A 12927-nucleotide genomic window follows, 5' to 3' on the forward strand; every position below is an offset into this window, starting at 1 on the left:
TTACAACTTTGAAATTAAAAAAAGATTATATGCACATTGTCATGTGGGGATAAATATTTCTAAAAAGCTTATATACTTGATTATTTTAATTATTAAGAAAAATTATATACCTAAGTCTGAACTATGCACATATACGTATAAGAAACTATTTTTGTTTCCTAGAAAATATATGTTGGACAGAGATACAATGAAATGTTAATATTAGTTATTGGTGGCTGCTGATATTATTAAAATGTTTAATTTAATATTTTTGCCTACCTGTTATCCTCAAAATACATTCAGTGAATAACTATGATTTTTACAATAGAAGAAGGTAAAAGTCTCTTATATCTGGGTTTGAAAAAATAAACTGACTGAACATGACCCAATAGTCCACTAGTAAAATAAGTCTTCATGTTCTTTTTAATAGTCCCTCAAATAATGAACCAAAGAGAGAAGAAAATGTATTGAGATTTACAAATGTGGATAATATATTTCATTCATTTTAAAAGTTACTCTCTTTTTCATTAAGTAGACATATGTTATTTCAGAAAGTTTTATAGTTTCTATGGAAATTAAAAATCAAAAAATTAGGAATTGATACTTACTGAAATTTTTGGTGGAATATTTTGAAGAACAATAAAATTTAATGTATAATACAAAAATGATTTTGAAAGGTCAATAATAATTAGTATAAGACAAATACAAAAGAAATTTTACTTACACTAAAATTGTGAGTGAAAAACCAATCTGTGCTTTAGGTCAGGATGATAACAAGACAAGAAGGGGTGTGTGTGTATATGTATATGTACATATTCATGTATATGGACACTAAGAAACACTATAGAAAAAATTCAAGAATGAGAGGATCTCAAATAGAGAATTTGCATTATAAATAACTCTCCTCTACCCCAAAATCAGGTCCAGATGGCTTAGTCAAACCTACATTTCCTTGACTAGGAACTCTCTTTAGGGACAAAGAAGTAACAAATTTTCTATATATTCTTTCAAAAAACTAAAGAGGAGGTGTGTATCCCAACATTCTCTTTGAGGAGAGCTTTCCCCTGACGTCAAAAGCAGACAAAGCCACTATAAGAAAAGAAAGCAACATAGCAATGTCAATCATGAACATATATTCAAAAATTCTAAAGAAAATTTTAGAAAATTGAATCTAGAAACATTTAGAAACAATAATGTACGATGGGTTTAACCCAGAAATGTATGGTTGGTTTAGCGTTCAAATTCAATTCATGTCATTCATCTTATTAAGAAACTAAAAAATAAAAATTATCTGACATCTCAATAGATGCAGAAAAATGTTTTGAAGTTCTAATTTCCATTAAGAATAAAAACTTTGACCAAACTAGTATTAAAATTATTCTTCCAAAAACCGATATAGTGCATTGATGAAAAATCTATAGCTAACATCGTACACAACAGTAAAAGATGACATACAGTTCCATCAAGATCAGGAACAAGGCAAGTAGGATTGGTCTTTTTAATTCTATTCAACACTGTACTCAAGGTTGTCTCCAACTCTACAGGGCAAGGGAAAAAAAGGAATAGAAAGCATCCAAATTGGAAAGGCAAAAGTGAAACTAGTTTTGTTAGTAGATGACATGATTATGCACATAGAAAATCTAATAAAATCCAAAAAGCATTGGGAGAACAACAAGTGAACTTAACACAGTTTCAGAATGAAAGATCAATATACAAAATAATGTATATTTCCACATACGAGCAATGAATAATTAGAAATCAAAATTTAAAATATCTATTTTACAAAATGCTTAAAGATAAATCTGAATAAGTATATGGAATCCTGTACTCTAAAACTTAGGAAATACTGGTAAAAGAAACTAAAAAAAATCTAAATAAATGAGAGATATACCATGTTTATTTGCTTAAATATTCAATATTGTCAGGAGAGCTGATTTCCTCAAATGTATCAGTGCAACTCCAATCAAAATCCAAGTAGGCATTTATTTTCATACAAGTAGAGCAACGAAAACAAAAACATATAAAGAAATGCAAAAGACCTAGAATAGCTGAATCAAAGGAAAACCCTTGCACTATACATACTGAGAAGACATTAATCAATTTCCAGTGGTATTCCAAAGCTACAGTTATCAAGACAGTGTGGTACTGCCATAAAAATTGGCAAATAGATCAAGAAAAAATATTGATTGTCCAGAAATAGACCCATGCATATATGAACAGCCAATTTTCCACAACAGCAAAGGGAAAAAAAAGTAATTCAGTGGAGGAAAGATAGATTTATCAACAAATGGTCTTGGAATAATTGATATACATGTGCAAAATAATGAATGTGGATCCATAACCCATTCAAAGATTCAAAAACAATGGATCATAGATCTAAACGTCATACCTAAAAGTCTAAAAATTCTAGGAGAAAACAGAAAATATTTGTGACATGGTCATGCAAAGATTTCTTAGAAACAACACCAAAAATAAATCTGTCTGATAAAATGAAAATTTGATACATTTGACAACATCAAAATTTGAATCTTCAGCTCTTCAGAAGACTCTCTAACAGTGTGTAAAACCAAGTTATATTCTTGGCGACAGTATATTCAAGTAATGGATCCCACAATAATCAGAAGTCTCAAAACACAATAATTAAAAAAAGACCCCAAGAAGGGGCAAAACAATTATAAATCACTTCACCAAATAACATAGGAGGAAGGCGAAAACATAAAATGCTGCTCAACATCATTATTCATTAATGATTAGGTTTAAAATCTCAATGCATGTTGACTATAGTTAACAATACTCTATTGTATATTTGAAAGATGCTAAGAAAGTAGATCATAAGTGTTCTCTCCACAATGAAACAATGATAATTATGTGAAGTGATGGAGGTGTTAATTAACCTCTCTTGGTAATCATTTCTCAATAGGTACACATATCAAGTCACCACATTGTTTGCCTTAAACTTACCCAATATAATACGTCAACTACACCTCAATAAAGCGGGAGAGAAGCTCAGTGAGGTGGCGCTGTCCGTCAGAACATCTAGTTGATGAGCATGTGGAAGAACTGACACTTTCACACACTGCTGACGGAGAAGGAGAACGGTGTAAATATTAGAAAAACCATTTTGTTTACGCATCACTGTCAAAAATTAAACATGCATCAACATAATATTTAGCCATTCCACTCCCATGTATTTACCCAAGAAATGACACCACGTTTCATTACATGTGTTTACGAGCAAATGCCCATAGCAATTTTCTTTGTAATAGCCTAAAACTAGAAACAACCCAAATGGTTATCCACTTGAGCACAAATAAACAAATTTTGGGATTTCCAAACAAGTGAATACAACTCAGCAATAAAAAGTAATGAATTACTGGCACACACAAAAATAGGGATGACTTTCAAAATAACTATGCTGAGTAAAAGGCAGAAAAATAAAAGAGTGAATAATCTATAATTACATTTACAAAAAAAATTCAAACTAATCTATAATTACACTAAGTAGATCAAGCTAGAAGTTCCAGAAAGTCCAAGAGAAGGGCATAAAGACATACAGCTCAGAAAGGAAGAAACTAAGCTGTCCTTATTTGTAAATAATGTGGTATCTAATAGAAAATCTCAAGGATTATACACACACAAATTAAGCAACCTAGAATAAACATGTAAGTTCAGTAAGGTGACAAGGTGACAGGATACAAGTTCAACAAACAAATATCCATCAGATATATACCTTAATAACCAAAAATATTAAAAAATTTAAAATCACCTCAAGTATAATGAAATACTTAGGTAGAAACTAAGAAAAGATGTACAGGATCTGTATGCTGAAAAGTACAAAATACTGATTAAAGAAATCAAAAATTATCTGAATGAATGGGTAGACATACTGAGTTCATAAATTAGAAGACTACATGTAGAAAAGATATCAGTTCTTCTCAAAATGATCTACAGGTTTAATGCAAAGCTAATTAAAAACCCAGTAAGATTTTTTGTAGATATAGCCAAGTTTATAGTAAAATTTATATGAAATGTCAAGGACCTAGCATAGCTAAAACGCATTTGAAAATGTGGAATAATAAGGAAGGAAACACTCTATTCCATGTTAAGATTACTATATAGCAACAGTAATTAAAACTGTGTGGTATAGATGGAGAGATTGAAACATAAATCAACAGAACAGAATTGAGAACCCAGAAATAGACCTTTGAAAAGTTTGATAAACTCATAATAGCACAAAGGTAATTCTATAAAAGAAGGATAGCCTTTTAAAAAATGGTGTTGGAGTAATTGGATGTCCATAGGAAAAACAAACAAACAAATAATGTTGATCTAAACCTGATACAACTTAAACTAATTAAAGTAACTCAAATTAGAAATCAAATGCAAAACGTGACACTATAAAACATTTACGCAAAACCATAGGGGAATATCTGTATCTGGGATGTGGAGCTAGTAAAGAGTTTACAGGCACAACCTATAAAGGTAAACATTGATAAGCTGGACTGCATCAGGATTAAAACAACCTGCCAATCACACCCTTGGACACTCACGCCAGGGAAACGAAAACTTCTGTTTAGAGAATCACCTTTACAAAATGTTTGTAAAAGATTTATTTGTGACAATTGAAAACTGGAAACAACCCAAATGTCTTTCACTGGGTGAATGGTTGAATATACTGTATCATGAATACCATCAAATACTACACAGCAATAATAAAGGAACAAACAATTGATACCCACAAAAGCATGGATGGACCTCAAGAGAATTAAGTTGAGTGAAAACATGTTATTGCAGAAGGCTACAAACGGTATTTCCTTTATAAAACACTCTTCAAAAGATAAAAGTATGAAGATGGAAAACAGATTAGTGGTTGACTAAACACATGTGACTGAGAGAATGGAAAGGGATGTAGCTGCAAAGGAAGGGCTTAAAGGATCTCTGTGGTGATGGAACAGGTCTGTATGTTGACTCTTGTGGTGGTTACATAGGTACACATACACTAAAATTGCATAGAACAATATATACAGAAACACGCAAATGAGTGCATGGAAAACTGGTGGAATCTGAACAAAGTTAATGGATTGTACCAATGTTAATTTCGTAATCATTATATTATACTGCATTTATGTAGTGTTTATTACATTTATTACCACTTGAGGCATCTAAGTGGGACACAGGAACTCTCTGTGTGTTTTTTTTTTTTTTAATTTCCAGTGAATCTATAATTACTTAAAAAAAAAGTAAAGCAAAGGCTGCCTGGGACAGTGCAGGGCAAGAAGGAGTAGAACGGAAGTATTACGAAGACACTGACGAACTTCGGGGGGTGCAGATATGTTCATTATCGTGATCATTTTAATTGTTTTTCAGTGCATACATATGTCAAAACTAATCAAATTGTAGACTTTATATGTGTGCAGTTTATTATTTTCAATGATATGTTAATAAAGCATTTTGTTAAATTACTAAACCTGCCAGGAAATCAAATAAAAAACAAGGGTAAAAGTCACAATAGAAACACACATCTTATAATAATACTCAATTAACAAGTCAGAACATAATTTAGGCTCATGTCATAGATGTGAAGATCCAGGAAACCATGTATTTGCTAGTGGAAGAGTGTGTTGGTACAACCCTTTTGAAATATTTAACAAAATTAATTGATGTATTATATCTTCTCTTACCAAGACGTCTCATTACTGTGTGTGTACATAGTGCGGGTTTATATCTAGATGTAAGTATAGATGTATCAATATCTATATCCACATAGACACACACAGAAGCAGATATTTGATATGTATCTCATGGAGAATTTGTCCACAACATATTAACACCGCGAACTCAAGGCTTTTTGTTGGACTGTTCATTGTAGTGTTGGTGGTAGCTGAGGTTACAGACAACAAAATATCTATCAATAAAGTACAGACCCACGACATTTTTATGTTATTTACTGTAATGAAGCAAAAAAAAGTTACAACATGGCTTCATCACAAATAATTAAAGTGAATCAAATTCAACAATACAATTTACATCAAAATAACGCGGTAAACATATGTAATCAAAATATTAGATTTTCTGCAGAATAGATTGCTCTTGTGGGCGTATATCACGCACAGCAGGACGTGTGTGGAGGTGAACAAGAAGAATCGGAGTGGATGTGGGACGTGACGGAAAAACAAGAAACATCGAAATGTAATAAAGGCAAATATAAAGAACAGATGTCCTAAACTGACAGGTGGTGATGATTCATCATACAAGGAGAATGAGAAATAGGAGAAGCTAATTCCTCTCCCAATGTTCCAAAAGAAAGAAAGAAAAAAGAACAATCAAAAAAAAAAGAGAGAGAAGGAAACAAACAACATCTTATATACAAAATACTTTATTAGTTTAGTTCACTTATATTTTAAATAATGCAATAGGACAGTGTTTAAATACATCTCCATTGTGTCATCCATTTGAGGAGGTCATTGTAGAACTAGAAGAATACCAACAATCTCATCATATAGAGAAAACATATTAATCCCTTTCCTTATATGGTTGTTTTAGTAAGTGTACTCCAGATTCAGAGAACCAAAAGGAGAATGCACACACACACACACACGTGTGTGTGTGTGTATATATGTATAGAGAGAGAGAGAGAGAGAGTGAGAGCAAGAGAGGGAGATGAGATTTTAAGGAATAGGCTAGTGATTGTCAGACCTGACGAGGCAGAAGTCTGCCGGAAGCTGGCACTAGAATCGCTGATGTTGATGTCTTGAATACAAAGGTGGGAAAATAAGGTAGAAATTTCTATATTGCTGTCTGGAGTCACAATTCCTTTTTCTTTGAGGATCTCAGTTTTTGCTCTTTAAGGCCTTCAGTTGATTGGATGAGGCCTACCCACATTAAGGAGGGTAGTTGAATGTATTCATAATCTACTGATTTAAATGATAATCATATCTGAAAAACACCTTCATAGCAATATCTAAACTGATGTTTGACCAAACAGCTGGCACCAAGCCTAGCCACATGGACAAAAATTTAATCATCAAAGATTAAATCAAAATCATCAAAGATTAAATAAAAATTACATTAATGAAGAGTAGAAAGGTAGAAATGCAATACACAAACAAATAAATCTAACTCGCTTGTAAATACAAATTGTTCTAGACTATTAATAAACACTCATTAGCCCCTTGCACTCTTTTGAGCTTTCAAATGCTTCGGGGACAGTCATGGAATTGCTTGTCCTCTCCTCAGGGATTGTCACAGAGGGTGAAAAAGAATCCATAAATTGTTCTCACCGTGTCCTGTGATGAGACACACGTGGGAGCCAAGACAGGGGTTTCATTACAGGTAAACAGACTATCTCATGTGGTGCCATATTTTACGAATATCTGAATAGTTTAGGTGACATTCGCAAGGACACTTTTATTCTATGGCAAAGCATAATGAAACATTAGGATTTCTGATTCACTTCTGTTTGCATTCTGCTATTGATAATGCATCAGCAGAATAAGAGTGTTCTCCTTTCTCTTCAGATTGTTAAAATATTTTCAGAAATACTATTAAGAGTATTTGAAATTTTAGTGCTATATTTCATATGTAATATTTATGTTTAATCAAATACTTAATCACATGAATTATAGAGGTCAAAATTGAGAGACAGTCAAGCCTAACTGAAGAGTCAGGGATAGAAAAAAATGTATATGTATGGCAGAATTATGAAACTGTCAGTATTCAGTTTCTAGTCTGATGAACTTCCAAATCCTTAGTCATTTAGTGACACTAGGCTTTTCTTATTCCCTTCTCAAAAATTTTGTAATAATTAATATATATATAATTTAATGTATAAATGTGAATTGTTTTCTGATCTCTTGATGAATGAAAAGGAAATTTGCACCTTACACTGAGGTGTGAAAAGCAATATTTGGAGGTTAGGAGACTTTCAAATACCCAGTCTTATGGTAATAGTACAATGAACAGCATGTTCAGTTTACAGTGGAGTCTGGCAGACAGCTGATATAATTTTCTCAAAGACTGTAGCTTTAAAAAATAATAATCTGATAACACAGATAGTAAACAATGAAAGGTAATTGGATGCTTTTCATAGAACCCTAAAGCTGGTGAGAGAAAGCCCTTCCATCCTCCCTCATCTTATAGGAAATCAGCACTTGTGAATGAAATCTATTTTCTTCAGGTTTTCATCATTGCACCTAACCAACATTTATATTGCCTCTTATTCCGTTCATAGACAATATTTTTTCCTAACTGTAGTTCAGTATTTCTGACATAAGAAAAGAAAGTACATGGGGACAGGGTAGGATATCAGAAGCTCACAATTTTATAAGCAATGATTTATGTGAGAAAGTGTGGATTTCCTGTAAACGTCTTTATAATACAATGTTATAAATGCTGTATTTTTCTATTTGCTTTCTTAGAGCTCACTCAGAGACTCCTGACACTGCTCTTTTCCTTGTGATCAGGATCAATTCTATCTACATGTCTGTCTGTCTGTCTATCTATCTATCTATCATCTATCTCTCTATCTAAGGAAACATTTATACTCACAATTTTTTAAAACACTAATGCCTTTACCTTAGCCTGTCAACCTCATTCTACTCTGCTATGTTTTAAACTTGGTGGTTTATTAGGGATATTCATATACATCTTTATTTCATTATACTTATGTATGTCCACATTAAATTAAGTGTGTAGTGAAGTTCTTTGTGGCCTTAATGTGCAGACAGACCTAAAAATCATCCCAGGGTTTATGGTCTGTGCATTTTATCTTCCAGTATGCTATTATGTAATACAGTGATTTTTAACATATTTTTTTAAAGTAGAAAATCTCTTTATCCAAAGAGGATTTATGTGAAACTTTATTATACAAAACCAATTCCAGTGACTTCACTTTTGCTTAATTTGCTTATTTTCTCATACTATCCAAGGTTCATCCATGACGATGTATATCTTATGTGTTACAAACAACTTAGTATACATCAGTTATAATAATAAAGCACCTGGGAAGAGGAAATATGTTAGTTTTTTATGTGCTTTAAAGTATTTTATTGGAATCCTTTTGATAAAATCAAGTACTTGATTAAGACAAAGTTAAGAAGTGAGACCTGTGTAACTGATGTTTAAATGTCCCAAAATTTTTAGGCAATTTTTCCCCAACATGTTGACAGCTGTTCATCAAGTTAATGCAGGAAAAACGCAAGTTCCTAGAATCTGCCCAACACCAGAGAGAGGATATCCTTTGTGTCAGCAAAATCCATAGTAGCCAGGGGGAAGGGGCATGACTCTTCACCCTTTGCCACAGCCTGTGGATGAAGTGGCAGGAGCGATTTACCAAGGCATCCCAGCCATTCCAACAGCACTTCTCCAAGAGGGTAAGTTCCAAACCTTAGCCCTTCAGTCAAAAGTTTAGTGCTGAATCTCTGTGAAGGGGCACTGCCTCTGGCTGGGCTTCCAGAGCTCTGGAAATGTGTTAGTTTTAATGTAATTATATATTAAATATCTTAAGTAAGGTAGAAGATAAAGTATCCAAAAGAAGAGCACATTGATAGTCAAGTTGTAGTCATGGAGTTGGGTCATGGTGGGGGGGCACAGGGGACAGTTACCTGGATAACACACTACGCCATCTATCCATCATCACGCCCCTGACAAAGAAGTTAAGTCACACAAAAAGAATTTACATGTACATATGTAAAATAATCCATTTCAGGTAAAACACTGTCTCCACTAAGAAATTAAAACACACATACACAAAGAATCCTATGTACTGGATATTGAGGGATATTTCCAGGTACCATAAACACACTGAAACATATAATTTTCACTTATCTTCCCAACAACCCTGCAAGAAACAGTTTATTTTGCTGGTGTGAACAAAGAGATCAAGATAACTTAGACCATTTGCCCAAAGTACTCCTTTGTATACAACAAAAATATAGGGTTAGCAGTGACTTTATCAACCTATATTTCATGAGATGTTTCCCTATATAAAGAAAAATAATCTTTTATAATATGCCTGAATTTTCTTACTTTTACACCTCTATCCAATAACAGTCAACATATTAATTTCATACTGTACCATCTGTAGGCATAAGGGCTTTCACATGAATGTATTTTAAGCAGGGGCTTCTAAATATTTACACACATGATTGTAATTTGGATTTTAAAATTTTGTGTAATTTACATATTTAGTATGTCATATTATGTGATTCTAATTTTGTAATTGTATTTATGTGATTGCCTTTATATAAAAGACAAAAGAAAAATTTATCACCCCTAAAACTACCACTTACAATTTATACCATTTTTTCATTTTACTTTCTCCTTCTATATGTATATTTATCTATGTCTATATCTATATCTATACATACATCAGAGTTTGCTGACCTTGGCCCTATTGACATTTTGGACTGTAAAAGTCATTCTTACGGGGTGCTACGTAATATAGTAGGATAATTGGCAGACTCACTAGACTCTAACCATTAGATGCCAGTAACACCCCATCTCCAGCTGTGACAACCAAAATGACTCAAAACATTATCCAATGTTCTTTGGGATACTAATCTTCACCAATGGAAAACTACAAATCTCTCTCTGTCTCCAGCTCTATCTCTATCTCTATCATCTCTGTTTCTATTTTTAAACGTGTATGTTTTATTTGCAGGGGTAGATTATTTTAATAGAGCCTAAATTCTCAACTGGGATTTATTTATACCAGCTTTGTATACTAAAAAGCCACCAGATTTTAGTACATGAAAGCTATTGACTATCCTGGTTTCTCTATCCAGAGTAGGTTTTCTGATCAACCTGGATGGAAAAACACAATGTAACAGTGCTGAATGAATTCATTCTCATGGGAATCACAGACCACCCAGAGCTGCAGGCTGCGTTATTTGGGCTCTTCCTCATCATCTACCTGATCTCAGTGGCGGGCAACCTGGGCATGGTCATCCTCACCAAGATGGACTCCAGGCTACAAACACCCATGTACTTCTTTCTCAGACACCTGGCTTTTACTGATCTTGATTATTCAACAACCGTGGGACCTAAAATGTTAGTAAATTTTGTTGTGGATCAAAATCCAATCTCCTATTATTTTTGTGCCACACAGCTGGCTTTTTTCATCATGTTCATTATTAATGAACTTTTTATTCTGTCAGCAATGTCTTACGACCGCTATGTGGCCATCTGTAACCCTCTGCTCTACACAGTCATCATGTCCCAAAGGGTGTGTCAGGCGTTGGTGGTAATCCCCTATCTCTACAGCATATTTGTTTCTCTTCTAATCACTGTCAAGATTTTTAATTTATCCTTCTGTGGTTATAATGTCATCAGACATTTCTACTGTGACGCTCTTCCCTTGTTATCTTTGCTCTGCTCAAACACACATGTAACTGAACTGATTATTCTGATTTTCTCAGCTTTTAATTTGATTTCATCCCTTCTGATAGTTCTTTTGTCTTACCTGCTCATCCTTGTAGCCATTCTCAGGATGAACTCTGCTGAGGGTAAATGCAAGGCTTTTTCTACCTGTGGATCCCACCTGACAGTGGTCACAGTGTTCTACGGGACTCTGATATTTTTGTATGTGCAGCCCAAGTCTGGTCATTCCTTTGACACTGATAACGTGGCTTCCCTATTTTACACCCTCATTATCCCCATGTTGAATCCCTTGATCTATAGCTTGAGGAACAAAGACGTAAAATATGCACTACAAAGGATATGGAAAAAACTATGCAATATCTTTTCTTAAAGCTCACTGTCCAACGTGATTCTTATAAATCAGCTTATGACTTTAAGACTTGTGTGTGCCTTCAGAGGCAAAGCAAACACAAATAATCTCATCATATATTTAGATAATGTCTTCTGTGTGCCAGTCACACTTATACGTGCTATAAATACATTATTGAGCAGAACAGTAAAAATCTTTGCATTCTTTTAGGGGAAGAGATGAAATATAAGCACAATAATTAAGTACATTTTATGGCACAGTAGAATGGTTTATGACACATAAGAAAAGGTAAAGAGAGTGGGTATGCTGTGTGAGATTGAGCAAGAATAGTAGATACAGAAAGGGCATTAAAATGACTTGTGGGTTATTCTCAACTGTTAGAATTAAACTCCCAGTGTCTACGTGTGTGTTTGTGTATGTGCATGTGTTTTTGTGTAAGCATCCTTCTGTTTTAGGCTTCATACTCTTCCATGGCATGCAGTAAAATCAAACTCATTGCGGTTTTAAGGAGGCTCAGTGTAGTACTATGATTTGAAGTCATAAGTCATATCAATTTTCTCCCACACCATGTGGCCAAACTTAGGATCCTGCTCCTTTCTCATCAGTGCAATTGCTTTAATATATGAGCTGTAGAAAGTATATTGTCAACATACTTAACAATTCAGTAACACACAAGATCAGTGCAATGTCCTATTTTTCTGAATCAATCAATTTCTCTATACCAGTGGATATACCAATTAAGATAAATTTCCTTGATTATAGTTAACAATACTGTACTGTATCCTTGAAAGTTACTAAGGGAGTGAATCTTAAATGTTCTCACTACAAGAACAACAAAATGGTAAACGTGAATTGATGGAGATGTTAGACAGTGCTAAGTTGTGATCATACTGTAGTATATGTGTACCAAATCAACACACTGTATAACTTAAACTTACACAATCCTATATGTCAGTTATATCTCAATAAAGCTGGAGAAAAAAAATTTCTTGAGTCTCCCATGGAAGCTTCCAATTTTTTTTTTTTTTTTATATTTTATTGAGATCTTAGTTGTAACTGTTTGTTGTTGTCTAATGGGATTCTTATGCTTCTTTATTTTTCTGAAAACCTAGAATACTTCTTGTTCAAAATTCATATTCTAATTGTTTTTGTATCTTTGCATAAAAGGTCTACTCTATGTTGAATTAAATTTTTGCCTCTTTCATGGGGTGACTTTCCTC

General features: G+C 33.4%; 1 protein-coding gene across 1 annotated transcript; it reads left to right on the plus strand.

The window, feature by feature from the left end:
- The first annotated feature begins 10786 nt into the window (after positions 1-10786).
- LOC131395821 (olfactory receptor 8K3-like) lies at positions 10787-11728 on the plus strand. Its single transcript, XM_058527639.1, has one exon. The coding sequence runs from the start codon at positions 10787-10789 to the stop codon at positions 11726-11728; it is 942 nt and encodes a 313-aa protein (XP_058383622.1).
- Positions 11729-12927: the final 1199 nt, after the last annotated feature.

The sequence above is a fragment of the Diceros bicornis genome, chromosome 31 (assembly GCF_020826845.1).
Source record: "Diceros bicornis minor isolate mBicDic1 chromosome 31, mDicBic1.mat.cur, whole genome shotgun sequence".
Lineage (NCBI taxonomy): Eukaryota > Metazoa > Chordata > Mammalia > Perissodactyla > Rhinocerotidae > Diceros > Diceros bicornis.

Bases quoted from the DNA above. Each gene is read 5' to 3' on its own strand.
- LOC131395821 (XM_058527639.1), top strand. From the start codon at position 10,787: ATGGAAAAACACAATGTAACAGTGCTGAATGAATTCATTCTCATGGGA.